The following is a 19,688-nucleotide window of genomic DNA, read 5'->3' on the forward strand; positions in this document are numbered from 1 at the left end:
AATAAATATGCACTAAAGCTAAATCTACTTATAATAGGGAGGTTCTTAGTGCACATTTTGATCAAAAAGTGTTTGCCCACCTGGATCCAGCATTGAACTAATTAAAATCACCCAGGGCAGAATGGGAGGAGTGCAAAGAACAAAAATGGAGGCAGTCACTAACATATATACACTAATATATATACATATTTTTTTGGGGGGTGGACATATGTTAGTACGAGGATACTTACTGCCGTGGCCCTGTATATACGTCTACCATGTGTGATACTGTCTGCTGGGCCATGTATCTAAGTATCATGTATGATACTGTCTGCATAGGGAGGGATTACTGTGTAGGGAGTTGAAAGGTTGGCCTAAACATTTTTTTGGGTGGTTTGTGATCTTTTATGGGCCATTCTAGGTGGTATTGGTAGAGGCAGTTTATTAACGTAACTTTTACCTCTAATTTCGACAGGTACTGAAATACTGAAGCCTACAGATACCAGGTCTTCCAGAAATCACAACCTGCGTGTAACAGCTACATCAAGATTCACACATCGCAGAAACTAGATTCTTTGGCCCATGACTTACATGTGAATGGCAAGTTATCCATGGTTACATCCTTCAGCCATTATGTTTCTGCCTTTATACTGCCGCCGCAAAGGTGCCCAAGGGCCAACAGAAACCTTGAGCAGCCCCTGACTGCACCCCCTCTTGATCAGTTCATAATACCCCTCGTGCTGGAACTATGCCACCTCCCTTTGCAACCCCCTGCCCCACACCCCTTTGTAAACCCGTTTCCCCCCGCCCTCGTGTTACACCATCACCCCCCCCCCCCCCATTTTGACAAACACCCGACCCAACTTGCCTTCCCTTACAATTCTCCTAGTTGTAATGTAACTTCTCCCTGTCCTATGCTGCAGGGAGATAGTTAGTTTTTCAATAAAATTATTACGATCTTACTATCTATCTATCTATCTATCTATGATATCAATCTATCTATGTAATATATCTATCAAATATATCTATCAAGCTATCTTATCTATTAGATATCTATCAATCTCATATCTGTCCTATATCTGATATGTATCTGATATGTATCTCATATATATCTATCGGTCTATCTATGTATCTATCTGTCACGAACACAGGGTATGTGGACCCACTAGGCCGCTCCGCCGTAGCGGGGAGGCAGCTGACCAGGTCACAGTCTATGCGAAAGTCAATGGCAGACAGTAACGCTTGGGTACCTGAAATAGTCCGGACGATGGCTGTGGCTTCAGCACGGATGGAGGCTGGTGCGGCAGGTGGCACCAGACGTGGCGGGCAGTATCCGATGAAGCAGAAGACACTGGACATGGCAGAAGACACTGGACGTGGCAAAAGACACGACTCCAACGCTGGTAGGCACAGGAACTGGAACAATACGGAATACAGGAACAGGTAACAGGGCACGGGTAACAGCTGGAACGGGAAACACTAAGGGACCATTTGCGAGACAGACTGGGATAGACTAACAACGCTCACGCAAGGATCAGAAGGTCTGGAGCCTTCTTATAGACCAGGAAATCCGGGCAGTTGATGATGATGACGATCCTTTTGTGCACGCGCTGGCCCGCGCACCCTACGGGACACAGCAGGACGGAGCGGAAGTGAGCGCTGGCGTCTCCTTGGAAGGAGACAGGGACCAGCGCTCACGGATCCATGGCTGCGGGCGTCAGGGGGTGAGTAAACCCGACGGCCCGCGGCCATGGACGTTACACTATCTAGCTAAAAAATAAAGGTTCTTATTTTAATTTTAATAATTATCTAAATAAAATAAAATGAATTCTTTGTTATTTGTTATTTTTTTAAAGGCTACTTCAATAGACTACAATGAAGAAAATGTTGAAAATGATTTACTGGATTTGGACGAGACAATGTCCTCATTACAGGTATAATTTTTTTAGTACAAAAATATTTCTTTATTATTGTTGAAATAAAAACAATTATATGTAATTTTCTCCAAATACAGATTTCTGCAAATGAGGAAATTGAAGAGGATGAGAGTTTAGACATCGAACCATTGGAGCATGATGATGAGGTATGATGGTTTTTTTTATTATTCAAAATAAAGAAATAAAAAAATGTATTTTTTCATAATTGTAGTGTGCAGTGAAATTTTTCATTTCGTTTATTAGTTGTTTCATTCTTTATAATCCAGGGAGGAATGCTATTTGATATATTTGTTTTAATAGAATTATATCCAGATATTATATATCTTCTAAAACTCTATTTATAGGAAATATGTGAACTAAGACAAAGGCTGAGACGAGTTAGAGAAGCCCATCCTGGTGAGGATTATTGTTTCCAGAATGATCCAACATGGGCACCGGGAGAACAAAGGCCAACTTCTGAACCAGATCCGGAAAACAGGCTTACCAACTTAGAATGGTGTACTTGTCGTAATTGCAGACAAATGAAGACTGTTACGGAAAGTTTATCCTGTTGTGAAGTGGATGTTTTACAAGATTTGATGGAAACAAATCTTCAATGCATAACACAAAATAAATTTTTTTTATCTATTTGCCTTGATGAGGTCGATCTCATTTGAATCCTAACTATTACTACCAACTATACTGGTCGTTCCTTGGATCACTCTAACCCACGGTTTGTTATTAAAAAAGAAGAAGTGCTTCTAACAGTAAAAAATATGTATAAATGAAGGCAATGTTGCAAATGAAATTTTTAACATATAGGCAACTAAATAATAATTGTAAAAAATAATAACTTTTTTGGGTTCATTACATTATCAGCTAACATTTCTGTATGTTTGTCATTCAGATGTCTACGTTTTGCAGCATACCGTGCGTTTACTACATGGGTTTACGGATTTATTGGAAAACATAATAGAAGAACTATACCATCCTGTGGTTTAAAAATCAGAGAAAAATTTCCAGATCCAAATGGGAGGTATACTGGATTTCAATATTATCAGGATATTCCTCTTACAAATAGTGACTTTGATTTTCAATTTCTAGTTTATAAATGTGAATTGATGTCTGTCAATAAATAATAATTTCAGTTATTTGGTTACAAGTGTATTAATTTTTTTTATGTCATGTTAATGTAATGGTTAAGAAAGCATTTTAAACATAATTGATTAGACACTATTATTTTTAATCAATAATTCATATTTATTATGGTATAACAAATGTTGCAATTGAACAAAACAAAAGTATTCTAAATAACATACACATTGATAGCAGTACTGTATTGCTTAACCCCTTAATGACCGGGCCATTTTGCACGTTAATGACCAAGGATTATTTTTAGTTTTTTCACGGTCGCATTCCAAGAGTCGTAAATCTTTTTTTATTCCGTCGACATAGCCGTATAAGGGCTTGTTTTTTGCGGGACGAGTTGTATTTTGTAATTGTACCATTTTTAGATGCTTACAATATATTGATTAACTTTTATTAACTTTATTTTAGGAGAGAATTGAAAATAAGCAGCTATTCCAGCATTGATTTTCACGTTATAAATTTACGCCGTTTACTATGCAGCGTAAATAACATGTTAACTTTATTCTATGGGTCGGCACGATTACGGGGATACCAAATATGTAAAGGTTTTATATGTTTTTTCTACGTTTGCACAATAAAAACCCTTTTAGAAAAAAATTACTTGTTTTTGCATTGCCGCATTCCAAGAGCCGTAACGTTATTTTTCCGTCGATGTGGCCGTATGTGGGCTTGATTTTTGCGGGACAATGTGTAGTTTTTATTAGTACTATTTTGGGGTACATAGGACTTATAGATTAACTTTTATTTTATTTTTTATGGGGGGAATGGGAGAAAAGAGAGAATTTTGCCGTCGTTTTTTGCGTTTTCTTTGGACGCCGTTCATCCGGCGGTTTAATTAATATGTTCATTTTATTGGTCAAGATGTTACGATCGCGGGGCTACCATGTATGTGTATGTGTGATTTGTTTTGACCGTTTTACTAAATAAAACCACTTTTTGGGCCAAAAAAGTAGTTTTATTTGACTTTGACTGTAATTTTTTATTTTTTTTTTCACAAACTTTATTTAACTGATTTACATTTTTTTTTTTAGTCCCACCAGGGGACTTCACTATGCGATGTGCCGATCGCATATATAATGCTTTGGTATACTTCGTATACCAAAGCATTATTGCCTGTCAGTGTAAAACTGACAGGCAACCTGTTAGGTCATGCCTCCGGAATCGCCTAACAGGCAGATGCTGAAGGCAGACCTGGGGGTCTTTGTTAGACCCCCGGCTGTCATGGAAACCCGACGGCGACCCGCGATTTGTTTGCGGGGGCGCCGATCGGGTGACAGAGGGAGCTCCCCCCTCTGTCAGACACATTAGATGCCGCTGTCACTATTGACAGCGGCATTTAATGGGTTAAACTGCCGGAATCGGCGAGCGCTTCGATTCCGGCAGTTGCAGCGGGAGCCAGGCTGTGTAGAACAGCCGTGCTCCTGCCACTGATCGCGTGGGTACAGTCTCAGTACCCGCGCCATCACAGGACGTATATATCCGTCCTCCTGCGCGAACTAGCAGCTGCTAAGGACGGATATATCCGTCCTTCGGCGTTAAGGAGTTAATCTGTATATGAGTCAATTTTTTCATATATAAATGTCGGTATTAGCAAGGTATCATAGAAATGAGTATTTCAAAAACAAGATTGAAATACTATAAATTTTGGATCATCAATTGGATTTTCACAGAGATCTGAAATTTCTTTATATTAGTCCACAACTATTGGAACGTCAACAAGTGGCTCAATATCCTCTTCTATCTCATTTAGAGTAGAGTCTAAATCTTCATCCTCTTCCTCCTCTGATTTAATAGGAATATATTCCGATTCTTTGTTGTCTTCCAATTCTTCCATTGAGTCATCCTCAGTACTGTTATTGTCCAAAGGCAATTTTTTACAAGCTGTTTGTTGCTTAGATGACATTGTTAAATCAATCTTTTTTTTTTTGGGAACACTCTTTTTGCAAATTCATTATTGGCGTGGAAGTAGTGAACTTAATATTTGATCTTTCAACAGTGCTTGTGGTTATTGGGGACATGAATTCTGAACTGAAATTAAATTTTGATGGCGTAATTAGATTTTTATCCAAATTAGTAGATACTGATGGTTGATTCAAAATACCAATTGAAGTTGTATCTTCTGGTGATATAATTTTCATGACGTCAATTAAACTCTGCGTAATGCTAGATTTTTCAGGAAATAAGCTACTTATCTCGGAATGTAGTATTTTTTCCTTATTGCTTTCACTTTTTTCTTCATTTGAAATGTTTACATAGCAAAGATAAAATATCAGACTCTAAGTTAAATGACGAAACAACTGAGCTAATTTTATCAGAGTCTTTCAGTAAGTCGCACTGTATTCCTTTTGTTTTACATCTTGGCTTCATTGTTTGTATTCCAATACTTTTCTTTCCTAAGTTTGAATCCGTCATAATAGCTTGATGTTTTTTACCAGTGAATACATCCGTATTTATTCCAATGTCTTTCTTGTTAGTAAGCGTCAAAGAATCTTTCGTGATTTTGTCAAAGGACACAATATTTTGGATGATTCTGTCTCCTACCATAATCGTCTTCCTTTGAACAAAAATTGTATCCAAACTATTACTAGTGGCTTCAATAACTGTAGATTCTGAATGCTTACTCAGTCTCTTTCTTTTTAGGGCTCTACTTTCCAAAAAAGTGTTGTTCAAATCAAGATTACAATCTGTTACCTCATTACTGGCTAGCAGATTCGTTGAGCTAGATGGTTTTTGTGCATGGCTGCTCGAAACACTAGGAAAAATACTTGGCAAAGCATCAAAACGTAGTTTTCGTTTTTCCCCATCATGGTGATATGACATATTATCAAAATGTTTGGAGCACATTCGATAATGATCACATTTTTTTCCTTCATTAATTTTTTCAACCCATTCATCAATGTTTGGAAAATGTCCTGCTGCTTGTTCAAGCCAACGTCTTATGAGAGAAGGGTTTTTAGGAAAAACGTGCATAATCACTTTTCTATCTTTGTTCTTCCATGTGTTTCCACATCCTCTAATAATACACGAAGGCATCTTATTAGAGAAAAAGAAAAAGAAAAAAAAAATATGGAATAAAATTAGAAGTAGAAGTTATAAATTGGTTATAACTAAACGTATTAAATTTTTTTTAGATTGTGGTGGGTGTAACTAATCAAAGGAAATTTAAGGCATAGAAATTGTGGACAGTAGACAAACAGTCTGCTGATAAATGTAACTAATCTGATCACATGTCAAATTTAGTGCCAATGTGTCAAACCATATAATGGGATATGTATGTAAGAGTATATTTTATATATAAATTATAATGATGAATTCTGTCAAAAAGCCACGACGCTGTGCGCCACTCACAAAGTAAAAATGCGGCATGGGGTCAGGGCATCCACTGCACCTACAGCCAAAGCAGAGGAGGGTAACTGTAATATTACGGTCTGCTAGGGTCCTCTATCTGAGCAAGCCTTGAGGTAGCCATAGATACAGCGTCTAACACGTTAGGACACATGAGCCCTGTATCTAAGCATAACACATGGTATGGCTAGATACAATGGCGGATCATCATATGGGCAGTTTGGGCAGCCGCCCAGGGCCCGAGGCTCCCAGCGGGCCAGTGGCTGCCCAAACCGCACATAATCTTTAAAAAATCTGCAGCGCTCTAGCGCTGCTAACTGCCGCTGTGTAGAGTGGTGTAGTTATAGGAGTCGCATTGGTCCCGGTTGCGACCTGACCCCTAAGGCCTCATGCCCACTTCCGTTTTTTCTTTCAGGGTGCTAGCAGTTTTTTTTGACCGCGATCACCCTGCAACCTGACCCATTAATTTCAATGGGGCCATGCACACTTCAGTTTTTGTAATGCTCCCTTTTGTTCCGTTCCGTCAAAAGTATAGCATGTCCTACTTTGTTCCGAGATTCTGTGACAGTGGGGCACATACCAGTCAATGGGTCCGTCAAAAAAACTGAAGGCACACGGAAGTCTTGGTGACGCGTACCTCTTTTGACATCCATTCCTACCTCCCTGGATAACGCGTTGCCACACAGCACTGACCGCGCTGGTCCCTTTTCCAACTGAACATGCGTGGGCAGGACGCAGATTCAGGTGGGTTGAATGCTGGAGCCGTGAGCGGCTCGGCCCAGTAAGGTGTGATGTAGTGATGTCATAACGCCTGTTCTGCACCTAATCACTCATGGGATAGTGCAGAGGAGGAGAAGCATCCTACAGCCGTCGTGGGAACGTGAATATGTTATTCTTTTTTTTCTAGTAATCTTATACAGTATAAGATTTGGGTCTGCTGTGTACCTGTATCTAAGCCTAACTTTTTGTTGGCTTAGATACTTGATATGACAGACAGTCTCACCCATGTGCCCTGTATGTAAGCCTACCCCATATTCGGTGGACTACTGCGATGATCTACAATTTTTGTTTCATTCTGTGGTGGATTATTTATTTCAATAAAAAAGTTTTCGAATATCTGTTTTTTTATACTTTATTAGCGCATGCATAATGACAGTTGTCTTTTTGATGCTGTCCATTAGGCTAGCAGTAAACAGCCATTACCCCGGTATCAACCTCCACTACGGTTATCGGGAAGAGCCTGGTACGAACCAGTGATGGTGGACCACTGGGGCGGCCGCAGGCTGGTGTTTAGGCTGGGAATGGAAAAAACCAGTGGCCCTTCCCACCCGTGTAATGCTAGGCTGCTGCTGTGTTGTATCTGGCTGGTTATTAAAAATGTGGGTGACTCCACGTCTATTGTTAAATTTGTTAATTTTTTTTCATAAAAAAGATGTGGGGTCCCCCCATTTTCATAACCAGCCAGATACAACACAGCAGCAGCCTAGCATTACAAGGGTGGGAAGGTCCACTGTTTTTGGCCCTTCCCAGCATGCGGCCGCCCCAGTGCCCGACCATCCCAACAGATGGTCGGGTACTGGATTGTACCACGCTCTTCCCGGCACCCCTGGTTGCGGTGGGTACCGGGGTACTAATGGGTGGTTAGTGCTAACCTCTGCACCGGCTAACACTAAGCCCGCCTTAATAATGGACGCTGTCAATCAGCCAACTGCCATTATCTAGGCACTAATAAAGTTTAAAAAAAAAACACAAATACAATTTTTTTTAATTGAAATAAGAAATCCCCCACAAAACCCTCGTTAACCATTTTATTAACATTTTTTAGAAAATGTTGAACTACGCAGTAGTCCAACGAATCAAAGATGTAGTGCAATCGGTTCAGCAAAATCTGCAACAAAATAAAAATAAAGTTATCAATGTGAACAATACCAATACTTATACTCACCTACACACACACACATATATATATATATATATATATATATATATATACATACACACACACACACACACACACACACAAGTTACAGCAGGTTATAAGATAAAGGTGTGCCAACATTGGTCCAAAAACAAATAATCAGGTCGTGTATGTAAGCATATAATCTTTTATACTTAGATACACTTGCCTTGATAATATTTCACACATTGGCAATTGTATCTAAGCATGCCATTTTATCTGATTACGTACACCGAACAGCTGACAAACTGTCCACTGTATGTAATATTGCAGCATAATATATACAGTTGTGCATGCAGTACCTTCTCCTCACGACTGGTGTCTAGCCCTGCATCTACTGCGCAAAATCTGCAACAAAATAAAAATAAAAGTTAGCAATGTGAACAATACCAATACTTATACTCACCTACACACATATATACTCGCACACACAAACAAAACACCCACACACATATACACACACACATATACACAAACTCACACACGTTATAGCAGGTTATAAGATAAAGGTGTGCCAACATTGGTCCAAAAACAAATAATCAGGTCGTGTATGTAAGCATATAATCTTTTATATTTAGATACACTTGCCTTGATAATATTTCACACATTGGCAATTGTATCTAAGCATGCCATTTTATCTGATTACGTACACCGAACAGCTGACAAACTGTCCACTGTATGTAATATTTCAGCATAATATATACAGTTGTGCATGCAGTACCTTCAGCGGACCGCAGACTTCTCATGACAGGTGTCTTGCCCTGCATCTACTGCGCACGCGCCGATATGCGCGTTCATGAGAGAAATTATATCCTCTCCTAAGGACGGAGAGGAAATCATTGCGCATGCGCGGCCACCGCTAAAGGTAAATAGTTTCTGACTCCGTTTCCTCTTGTGTTCTATCTAATATTGATTGGAGTTTCTATTGCTACTGGGGAGTTCAATAATAAAAACCGCACCTGCTGGTGACTTAGCCCTTATACTCTATAGTCCCATGAGACATATGTTGATAAAGGTAAATAGTGGTGGCCGGATCCCTAGACCACGAGCTACAAACAAAGAGGGACTGACAGCGACTTCAATCAAGAATATCACAAAAACGACATCGCTGGGCTACAGACAGGTCATTAGAAAAATTATTATCTTTAGAAGGGTGAGCTTAATAGCTAAATTTTTGTAGATGAGAGTAACCCTTTAACACTATCACTGCTTCAAGGCCAGGACCAGAGCTAGCCCATGATCCGGCTGATTAACCCCTTAGATGCAGTGCTCAAAAGCGAGCACTGCATCTATGGTGTTTACAAGCAGATCGGAAACCCGCAATTAAATTGCGGAGGTTCCGATGACTGCTTCGGCAGACCGGAGGCCTAACAATGGCCTTCTGTCTGCCAAGTACGGAAGTCTGCTAGATCCCACCCGGAGGCGGGGCCTAAAATCCGTCCAGCCGCAGTAACAAGATGCCGCAGGCTAAGAAGCTGAGCCTGCGACATCAGCCGCTGGTGTCAGAAGTATGTTACAGCTGACACCGTGCTGTAATGGCAGGGAACTGATCTAGCCCCGATCCCTGCCATTAACCCCTTAGATCAAAAGCGATCACGCCAACTTAGTGGTTTGTAGCGATCGCCATTGACATGATGTGATCGTGAGGCTGCTGATCGTTGCTATGAGAACCGGAGGCCTAACAATGGTCTCCTGGTCTGCCACATACGATAGCCTATTAGGCCCCACCCAGAGACGGGACCTAATAGGCTTGCTGTCAGTGAATGACTGACAGCTCTAATGCATTGCACTACGTGGGTAGTGCAATGCATTAGAGTAAAGATCAGAGGTGCAGGCCGTCAATTCCCCTAGTGGGAGAATAAAAAACAAAGTTGAATAAAAGTGTAAAAAGAAAAGTTTCAAGTTAATAAAATCAAATACTGCCTTTTTTCCTATAATAAGTATTATGTTATAGGAAAAAAATTAAACTGTTAAAAAAAAGTACACATATTTGGTATTGCCGCGTCCGTAACGACCCAATCTATAAAACTATAATGTTATTTTTCCCACACGGTGAACACCGCAAAAAAAACAAACAAACTATGCCATAATCACAATTTTTTTTATCTCCCAAAACAGGGAATAAAAAGTAATCATAAAGTCCCATGTACCCCAAAATAGTACCAATAAAAACTACAACCCGTCCCGCATGCCCTTACAGAGCTTTTTTGACTGGAAAATAAAAAAGTTCTGGCTCTCAGAATATGGCAACACAAAATGTGCAGAGCATCCAAAGGCGGATAAAATTGGACATTTATCAGTGCGACACTGGCCACATATCTATGAAATATTTATTTACCGCATTATTATACCCCCTTATGCCCTGATGTACTCCGCACAGATTACATGTGCCCCCACATTATAAACTGAAATACCAGCAAAACCCCAAACAGAAAAACTACCAAGCAAAATCTGCACTCCAAAATCCAAATGGCGTCCCTCCCTTCTGAGCCCTACAGCGTGCCCAAACAGCAGTTTACGTCCACATATATGGCATGGTCATACCCTGGAGAAGTAGCTTAGCAGTTTATTAGGTGTGTGTCTTCGGTGGCACAACATATTGCGCACTAAAATGGCATATCAGCGAAAAATTGAAATTTTCACTTTGCACCATCTGCTGCGCATTAATTACTAATGAAAAAACACCTGTGGGGGCAAAATGCTCACTACACCCCTTAAAATGCCTTGAGGGGTGTAGGTTCCAAAATAAGGGTCACTACTTGAGGGTTTGTTTTACTATTTGACCTCAGAGCCCTGCAATTGTGGGCCAATGCTGAGAAAATCACCAAAATGGACCTCAAATGTGCATGTTACTCTTCAATTCTGAGCACGGTCATATGTCCTGGCAAATGATAAATGCCTTGAGGGGTGTTGTTTCCAAAATGGGGTCACTTCTTGGGGACTTCCACTGTATTCAGGTAGCCTTAGGTTGGGTTCACACGACCTATTTTCAGGCGTAAACGAGGCGTATTATGCCTCGATTTACACCTGAAAATAGGGCTACAATACGTCGGCAAACATCTGCCCATTCATTTTAATGGGTTTGCCGATGTACTGTGCAGACGACCTGTAATTTACGCGTCGTCGTTTGACAGCTGTCAAACGACGACGCGTAAAATGACTGCCTCGTCAAAGAAGTGCAGGACACTTCTTTGCAACGTGATTTGAGCCGTTCTTCATTGAAGTCAATGAAGAGCAGCTCAAGATTTACGAGCGTCACAGACGCCTCACATAATGCGAGGAGGAGCTTTTACGTCTGAAACGAGGCAGCTGTTTTCTCCTGAAAACAGTCTGTCTTTTCAGACGTAAAAGTCTCTCATCGTGTGCACATACCCTTAGGGTTTTGCAAATTCGACATGGTGCCCAAAAACCAATCCAGCAAAATCTGCATGCCAAATAGCGCTCCTGCCTTTCTGAGTCCTGCCGTGTGTCCAAACAGCCATTTATGACCACTTATGGGGTATTACCGTACACTGGAGAAATTGCTTTGCAAATGTTGGGGTGCTTTTTCTCCCTTGTGAAAATGAAAAAATTCAACTTTTTAGTGGAAGAAATGTTGATATTCATTTTTACAGCCTAATTCCAATAAATTCTGCAAAAGACCAGTGGGATCTAAATGCTCACTATATCCCTAGATAGATTCCTGAAGGGGTGGTTTTTCAAATGGGGTCACTTTTGGAGGGTTCCTACAGTTTTGGCACCGCAGGCACTTTGCAAATTTGACATGGGACCCGAAAACCATTCCAGCTAAATTTGAGGTATTGCCGTAATCGGGAGAAATTGCTTTCCAAACGTTGGGGTGCTTTTCCTCTTTTATTCCAAAGTTATTACCACATAAAGTGACACGTCCGAGTTGAAAAATGGGGCTGAACATGCCAACTAGCCCACGTTCTTAAAGAGGCTCTGTCACCAGATTATAAATGCCCTATCTAATACATAATCTGATCGGCGCTGTAATGCAGACAAGAGTTTTTTATTTTGAAAAACTATAATTTTTTAGCAAGTTATGAACAATATTAGATTTATGCTAATGACTTTCTTAATGTTCAATTATTTTTTTTTTAAACTTTTGACCGACAGAGGAGTGTATGACGCTGACCAATCAGCATCATACACTTCTCTCCATTCATGTCCATTTGTATTCACAGCACAGAATGATCTCGCGAGATCACGCTGTGCTGTCACATACACCCACATTAACGTTACTGAAGTGTCTTGAGAGTGAATAGACATCACCTCCAGCCAGGACGCGATGTGTATTCACACTCCCGACACTTCGGTAAAGTTTCTGTGGGACTTACTCACGGCACAGTGCGATCTCGCGAGATCACGCTATGAATGACATGAATGGAGAGGTGTGTGACACGGATTGGTCAGCGTCATACACTTCTCTTTACAAAGTCCAGTTGGTCAAAAGTAAAAAAACGCCCAGTAGGGCATTAAGAAACTAATTATCATAATTCTAAAATTGCTCATAACTTGCACAAAATTGATGATTTTTCAAAATAAAAACCACTGTTGTTATCTACATTACAGCGCCGATCAGATTATGTAGGAGACAGAGCATTTATAATCTGGTGACAGGGCCTCTTTAACCCCTTCCCGACATTTGACGTACATGTACGTCATGGAAAGTACTGACTTCCCGCATCTTGCCGTACATGTACGTCAAACGTTTGGCACCGGCTCAGAAGCTGAGCCGGTCCCATCATCACCGGATCTCAGCTGTATCTTACAGCTGACATCCGACTGTAACGGCGGGGACCGAAATTAGCTTCGATCCCCGCCATTAACCCCTTAAGTGCAGCGCTCAAACGCGATCGCTGCACTTAAGGTGTTTGCAGCTCATCGGAACCCCAGTAATGAAATTGCCGGGGTTCCGGTGGCTGCAATGGCAACCGGAGGCCTAATACTGGCCTCCCGGTCTGCCTAGCACCGAAGCTGGTCAAGATCCGCCCGGCGGCGGAGCCTGATCGGCTTCCGTAGCTGCCGGCAAGATGGCGCCGGGTCAGGAGCTGATCCGGCGTCATCAGCGGTGGAAGTCAGCTGTACTGTACAGCTGACATCCACCTGTAACGGCAGGAACCGGAGCTAGCTCCGATCCCTGCCATTAACCCCTTCGATGCAGCAATCGAAAGCGATTGCTGCATCGTAGCGGTTACAAGCAGATCGCCAGCCCTGACAGGCAATCGGGACTGGCGACTGCTGTTATGGCAACAGGAGACACAATGGTCTCCTGCTCTGCCATTACGGAAGCCGATTTAGGCCCCGCCGGGAGGCGAAGCCTAAACGGCTTGCTGTCAGTGAATGACTGACAGATCTAATACATTGCACTACATAGGTAGTGCAATGTATTAGAAAAAAAAAAATCTGACCGTTGGACCTTCAAGTCCCCTAGTGGGACTTGAGAAAAAGTGTAAAAAAAGTATAAAAAAGTGTAAAAAAAAGTGCAAAAAATAAAAGTTTGAAAACAATAAAAGTTTCAAGTAATCAAATAACACACAATCCCCCTTTTACTCTTATCAAGTCCTTTATTATTGAAAAATAATAATAAACCATATGTATTTGGTATCGCCACGACCGTAACGACCGGAGGTATCAAAATATTATATTATTTATTGCACGCGGTGAACAGCGTAAAAAAAACCCGTAAAAAACGTTACCAGAGTTTCTGTTTTTTAGTCACTTTGCCCTACAAATATTACAATAAAAAGTGATCAAAAAGTCGCACGTATCCAAAAATGGTACCTATAAAAACTATAGCTCGTCCCGCAAAAAACAAGCCCTCATACAACTCCGTCGACAAAAAAATTAAAACGTTATGGTTCTCACAACTTGGCGACAGAAAAAATACATTCTTTTTACAAAAGTAATTTTATTGTGCAAAAAGTTGTAAAACATAAAAAAGTTCTATAAATGAGGTATCGCCGGAATCGTACTGACCCGCAGAATAAAGGTAACATGTAGTTTATAATGCGTGGTGAACTCTGTATAAAAAAAAACCAAAAAAAGCTGTGCCAGAATTGCGTTTTTTGGTTTACCTGGCATCCCAAAAAATAGGATAAAAGGTGATCAAAAAGTCACATGTACCCCAAAATGGTACCAATAATAACTACAGCTCGTCCCGCAACAAACCAGCCCTCATACCGCTACGTCTATGAAAAATAAAATTAGTTATGGCTCCAATAAGTCAGGAAATAAAAAAATATGCAGTTGTGCCCGAGGAGAACATTTCTTCTGTTTCAAGAGGCGATTTATCAAGGACCTAAAATTAGGGAACCAGGAAGGGAGGGCCCAATCATATCCGATGGAAGCGACGGTGCCCGTATTATACCAGGATAATACTTTCCCAGCAAAATTCCCCAAACTACAAAGGCGCGGAGTGTGGACCAAAAGGGGGATAAGAAATGACACCATTTATCAGTGCGACACCGGCCTGTGCAGAAAGGATTGCTTCACAGCGTAACACACATCTATGGATTATTTTTATTTTTTTATACCACCTGACTATGCCCCTTATATACTCCGCCCCGCTTACATGTACCCCCACATTATAAAACACCAGCAATACTCAAACAAATATAGTACCAAGCAAAATCCGCTCTCCAAAAGCCAAATGGTGCTCCCTCGGCCCTGAACCCTACAGCGTGCCCAAACAGCAGTTTCCTTCAACATATATGGCACCGTCATACCCGTGAGAACCCTTTTAACAATTTTTGTGGTGTGTGTCTCCAGCGTCATAAGCTGGGCATGACATATTTGCCACTGAATGGCATATCTAGGGAAAAATATAAATTTTTAATTTGCACCATCCGCAGCGCATTCATTTATGGAAAAGACCTGTGGGGTGAAAATGCTCACTACACCCCTTAATAAATGCCTTGAGGGGTGCAGTTCCATAATGGGGTCACTTATCAGGGGTTTCTTTTTATTATTTCACATCTGAGCCTCTGCAGTTGTGAACCAATACTTTGTAAATCGCCAAATTAGGCCTCCACTCCGCATGGTACTCTTCACTTCTGAGCCCTGTCATATGTCCAGACAAAAGATTAGGGCCACATGTAGGGTGTTTCTAAAACCGGGAAACACCGCATAATAATTAGAGAGCTGTCTTGTTATGGTGGCACAAGCCGGGCACCACATATTGGCATATCTATGGAAAAAAATCCCATTTTCACTCTGCAACATTGAGCGCACACTAATTTCTACAAAACACCTGCAGGGTTAAAATGCTTACTACACCCCTTGGTAAATGCATTGAGGGGTGTAGTTTACAAAATGGGGTCACTTCTGGGGGGTTTCCACTGTTTTGGGCCCACAGGTGCCCAGAAACCAATCCAGCAACATCTGCACTCCAAATGGCGGTCCTTCCCTTCTGAGCCCTGCCGTTTGCCCAAACAGCAGTTTATGACCACATATGGGGTATTGCCGTACTCGGGAGAAATAGCTTTACAAATGTTGGGTTCTTTTTTTCCTTTATTTGTTGAGAAAATGAAAAAATTTGCGCTAAAGCTACGTCTTATTGAAGAAAAAGGACTGTTTTTATTTTCACTGCCTAATTCTAATAAATTCTATGAAACATCTGTGGGGTCAAAATGCTCACTACACCCCTAGATGCATTCTTCAAGAGGTGTAGTTTCCTAAATGGAGTCCCTTTTTGGGCGTTTTCATTGTTTTGTCCCCTCAGGGGCTTTGCAAATGTGACCTGGCCTCCGCAAATCATTCCTGCTAAATGTGATCTCAAAAAGTCAAATAGTGCTCTTTCCCTTCTAAGCCCTGCCGTGTGTCCAAACAGCCGTTTATTACCACATGTGGGGTATTGTTTTACTCGGGAGAAATTGCTTTACAAATTTTGTGGTGCTTTTTCTCCTTTAGTCCTTCTGGAAATGAGAAAAAATTAGCTAAACCTACATTTTCTTTGAAAAAATGTAGATTATTATTTTCAGGGCCTACTTCCAATAATTTCTGCAAAAAACCTGTGGGGTCAAAATGCTCACTATACCCCTAGATAATTTCCTCAAGGGGTATAGTTTCCAAAATGGGGTCACTTGTTTGGGGTTTTCACTGTTTTGTCCCCTCAGGGGCTTTGTAAATGTGACATGGCCTCCGCAAATCATTCCTGCTAAATGTGAACTCCAAAAGCCAAATGGCGCTCTTTCCCTTCTCAGCCACGCCGTGTCTCCAAACAACCGTTTATTACCACATGTGAGGTATTGTTTTACTCGGGAGAAATTGCTTTACAAATTTTGCGGTGCTTTTTCTCCTTTAGTCCTTGTGGAAATGAGAAAAAAAATCGCTAAACCTACATTTTCTTTGAAGAAATGTTGATTTTAATTTTCACGGCCTACTTCCAATAATTTCTGTAAAAAACCTGTGCGGTGAAAATGCTCACTACACCCCTAGATAATTTCCTTGAGGTGTCTAGTTTCCCAGATGGGGTCACTTTTGGGGGATTTTGACTGTTTTGGCACCGCAAGAGCCCTTCAAACCTGACATGGTGCCTAAAATATATTCTAACAAAAATAAGGCCCCAAAATCCACTAGGTGTTCCTTTGCTTCTGAGGCCGGTGCTTCAGTCCAGTAGCACGCTACGGCCACATGTGGGATATTTCCTAAAACTGCAAAAACTGGGCAACAAATATTGAGTTGCATTTCTCTGGTAAAACCTTCTGTGTTATAAAAAAAATTGTATTAAAAATGTATTTCTGCAGAAAAATATGAAATTTGTAAATTTCACCTCTACTTTGCTTTAATTCCTGTGAAATGTTTAAAGGGTTAAGACATTTTCTAAATGCTGTTTTGAATACTTTGAGGGGTGAAGTTTTTAAAATGGGGTGACTTTTTTGGGGTTTCTAATATATAAGGCCCTCAAAACCACTTCACAACTGAACTGGCCCCTGTAAAAATAGCCTTTTGAAATTTTCTTGAAAATGTGAGAAATTGCTGCTAAAGTTCTAAGCCTTGTGAGGTCATAGAAAAATAAAAGGATGTTCAAAAAACGATGCCAATCTAAAGTAGACATATGGGGGATGTTAATTAGCAACAATTTTGTGTATTATAACTGCCTGTCTTACAAGCAGATACATTTAAATTGAGAAAAATGCTAATTTTTGCAATTTTTCGCTAAATTTTGGTGTTTTTCACAATTAAATACTGAACATATCGAGCAAATTTTGCCAGTAACATAAAGTCCAATGTGTCACGAGAAAACAATCTCAGAATCGCTTGGATAGGTGAAAGCATTCCGGAGTTATTACCACATAAAGTGACACATGTCAGATTTGAAAAATGAGGCTCGGTCAGGAAGGTCAAAAGTGGCTAAAGAGGGAAGGGGTTAAAGAGGCTCTGTCACCAGATTATCAAATCCCTATCTACTATTGCATGTGATCGGCGCTGCAATATAGATAACAGTAACGTTTTTTTTGGTTTTTTTAAAACTATCATTTTTGCCCAAGTTATGAGCTATTTTATATATATGCAAATGAGCCTGTCTAATGGACAACTGGGCGTGTTTTCTCTTATTTCCAACTGGGCGTGTATTATGTGTGTACATCTGGGCGTGTTTACTTGTTTTACTAGCTGGGCGTTGTGAATAGAAGTGGATGATGCTGACATATGATGCTGACAAACACTTCTATTCACAACGCCCAGCTAGTAAAACAAGTAAACACACCCAGATGTTACAAACACAATACACGCCCAGTTGTCCATTAGAAAGGCTCATTTGCATAAATATAAAATTGCTCATAACTTGGCCAAACATTATTGTTTTTAAAAAAAATTAAATGTTACTGTTATCTACATTGCAGCGCCGATCACATGCAATAGGAGATAGGGATTTGATCATCTGGTGACAGAGCCTCTTTAAAGAGGCTCTGTCACCACATTATAAGTGTCCTGTCTCCTACATAAGGAGATGGGCGCTGTAATGTAGGTGACAGTAATGCTTTTTATTTAAAAAAACGATCTATTTTCACAACGTTAGGAGCGATTTTGGTTTATGCTAATGAGCTTTCTTAATGCCCAAGTGGGCGTACTTTTACTTTCGACCAAGTGGGCGTTGTACAGACGAGTGTATGACTCTGACCAATCGGCATCATGCACTCCTCTCCATTCATTTACACTGCACTAGCGATATAGATATATCACTATGTGCAGCCTCATACACAAGCCCTAACATTACTACAGTGTCCTGATAATGAATACACATGACCATCCAGCCTTGACGTCATGTGTACTCAGAATCCTGACACTTCTGAATCTTTTTTGTGAGATTCCGGCAAGTGAAACGAAATCTCGCGAGATTTTGGAGCTAAACGAGATTTGGTTTCACTTGCCGGAATCTCACAAAAAAAAGATTCAGAAGTGTCAGGATTCTGAGTACACATGACGTCCAGGCTGGATGGTCATGTGTATTCATTATCAGGACACTGCAGTAATGTTAGGGCTTGTGTATGTAGCTGCACATAGTGATATAACTATATCGCTAGTGCAGTGTAAATGAATGGAGAGGAGTGCATGATGCTGATTGGTCAGCGTCATGCACTCCTCTGTACAACGCCCACTTGGTCGAAAGTAAAAGTACGCCCACCTGGGCATTAAGAAAGCTCATTAGCATAAACTAAAATCGCTCCTAACGTTGTGAAAATAGATCGTTTTTTTAAATAAAAAGCATTACTGTCACCTACATTACAGCGCCCATCTCCTTATGTAGGAGATAGGGCACTTATAATGTGGTGACAGAGTCTCTTTAAGGGGTTAAGATGGCAGAACTATGACTGCAGCCCTGGACTACAACACAGGATCAGTATAAAATAATGCTATATGAATACTGGGATCTAGTGTTCAGCGGCGACATACCCGCTGTATAACCCGGACAGGAACATGAATGCTTGTAGCCTCCAGCATGTTCTGTATCTGCACCCAGACAGCTGCTCATTGTTCAAAACTAAAGTTAAATATGGCACCGACCGGAGTGACTGAGAAGAGGCACAGCTGCCCCTCACACCCGCAGCCCTGGTATAGCAGCTCTCAGCATGGCAGCGGCCCAGCTCATCTAAATTCCCGCGAGAGCTGAGCGTCTGCTTCCATACAAGGACATATGTCAGCCAATGTCTCATGACGTCATCCCGCTTGGAATGTGTCCCACCCAGCGCTGTGGTCTGCACCAACTCCTCAGCCGGTCACGCATCTTATTCCCGTGTTATATGTCATATACTCTGTAAATGATGAGCGTCCACCTATACGTCTTAAAGCAAATAAAGTCCGTTTGATAGAAGCCTTATGTTTTGTAGGAGAGGGGG

At 40.9% G+C, this 19,688-nt stretch overlaps 1 protein-coding gene across 1 annotated transcript; it reads right to left on the reverse strand.

The window, feature by feature from the left end:
* Positions 1-5,279: 5,279 nt before the first annotated feature.
* LOC142652489 (uncharacterized) lies at positions 5,280-19,504 on the reverse strand. The gene is made up of 3 exons (XM_075828133.1): positions 19,246-19,504; positions 8,649-8,694; positions 5,280-6,077 (listed from the first exon to the last, which is right to left on the reverse strand). Exons 1-3 carry the CDS (start codon positions 19,269-19,271, stop codon positions 5,280-5,282), a joined length of 870 nt encoding a protein of 289 aa, XP_075684248.1. The 5' UTR covers positions 19,272-19,504.
* Positions 19,505-19,688: the final 184 nt, after the last annotated feature.

The sequence above is a fragment of the Rhinoderma darwinii genome, chromosome 5 (genome assembly GCF_050947455.1).
Source record: "Rhinoderma darwinii isolate aRhiDar2 chromosome 5, aRhiDar2.hap1, whole genome shotgun sequence".
Lineage (NCBI taxonomy): Eukaryota > Metazoa > Chordata > Amphibia > Anura > Rhinodermatidae > Rhinoderma > Rhinoderma darwinii.

Bases quoted from the DNA above. Each gene is read 5' to 3' on its own strand.
- LOC142652489 (XM_075828133.1), bottom strand. From the start codon at position 19,271: ATGTTCCTGTCCGGGTTATACAGCGG. The intron at 8,695-19,245 runs GTATGTCGCCGC...ATTTTGTTGCAG, and splicing joins CTGTCCGGGTTATACAGCGG to ATTTTGCGCAGTAGATGCAG. The intron at 6,078-8,648 runs GTACTGCATGCA...TTCTCTAATAAG, and splicing joins ACACCAGTCGTGAGGAGAAG to ATGCCTTCGTGTATTATTAG.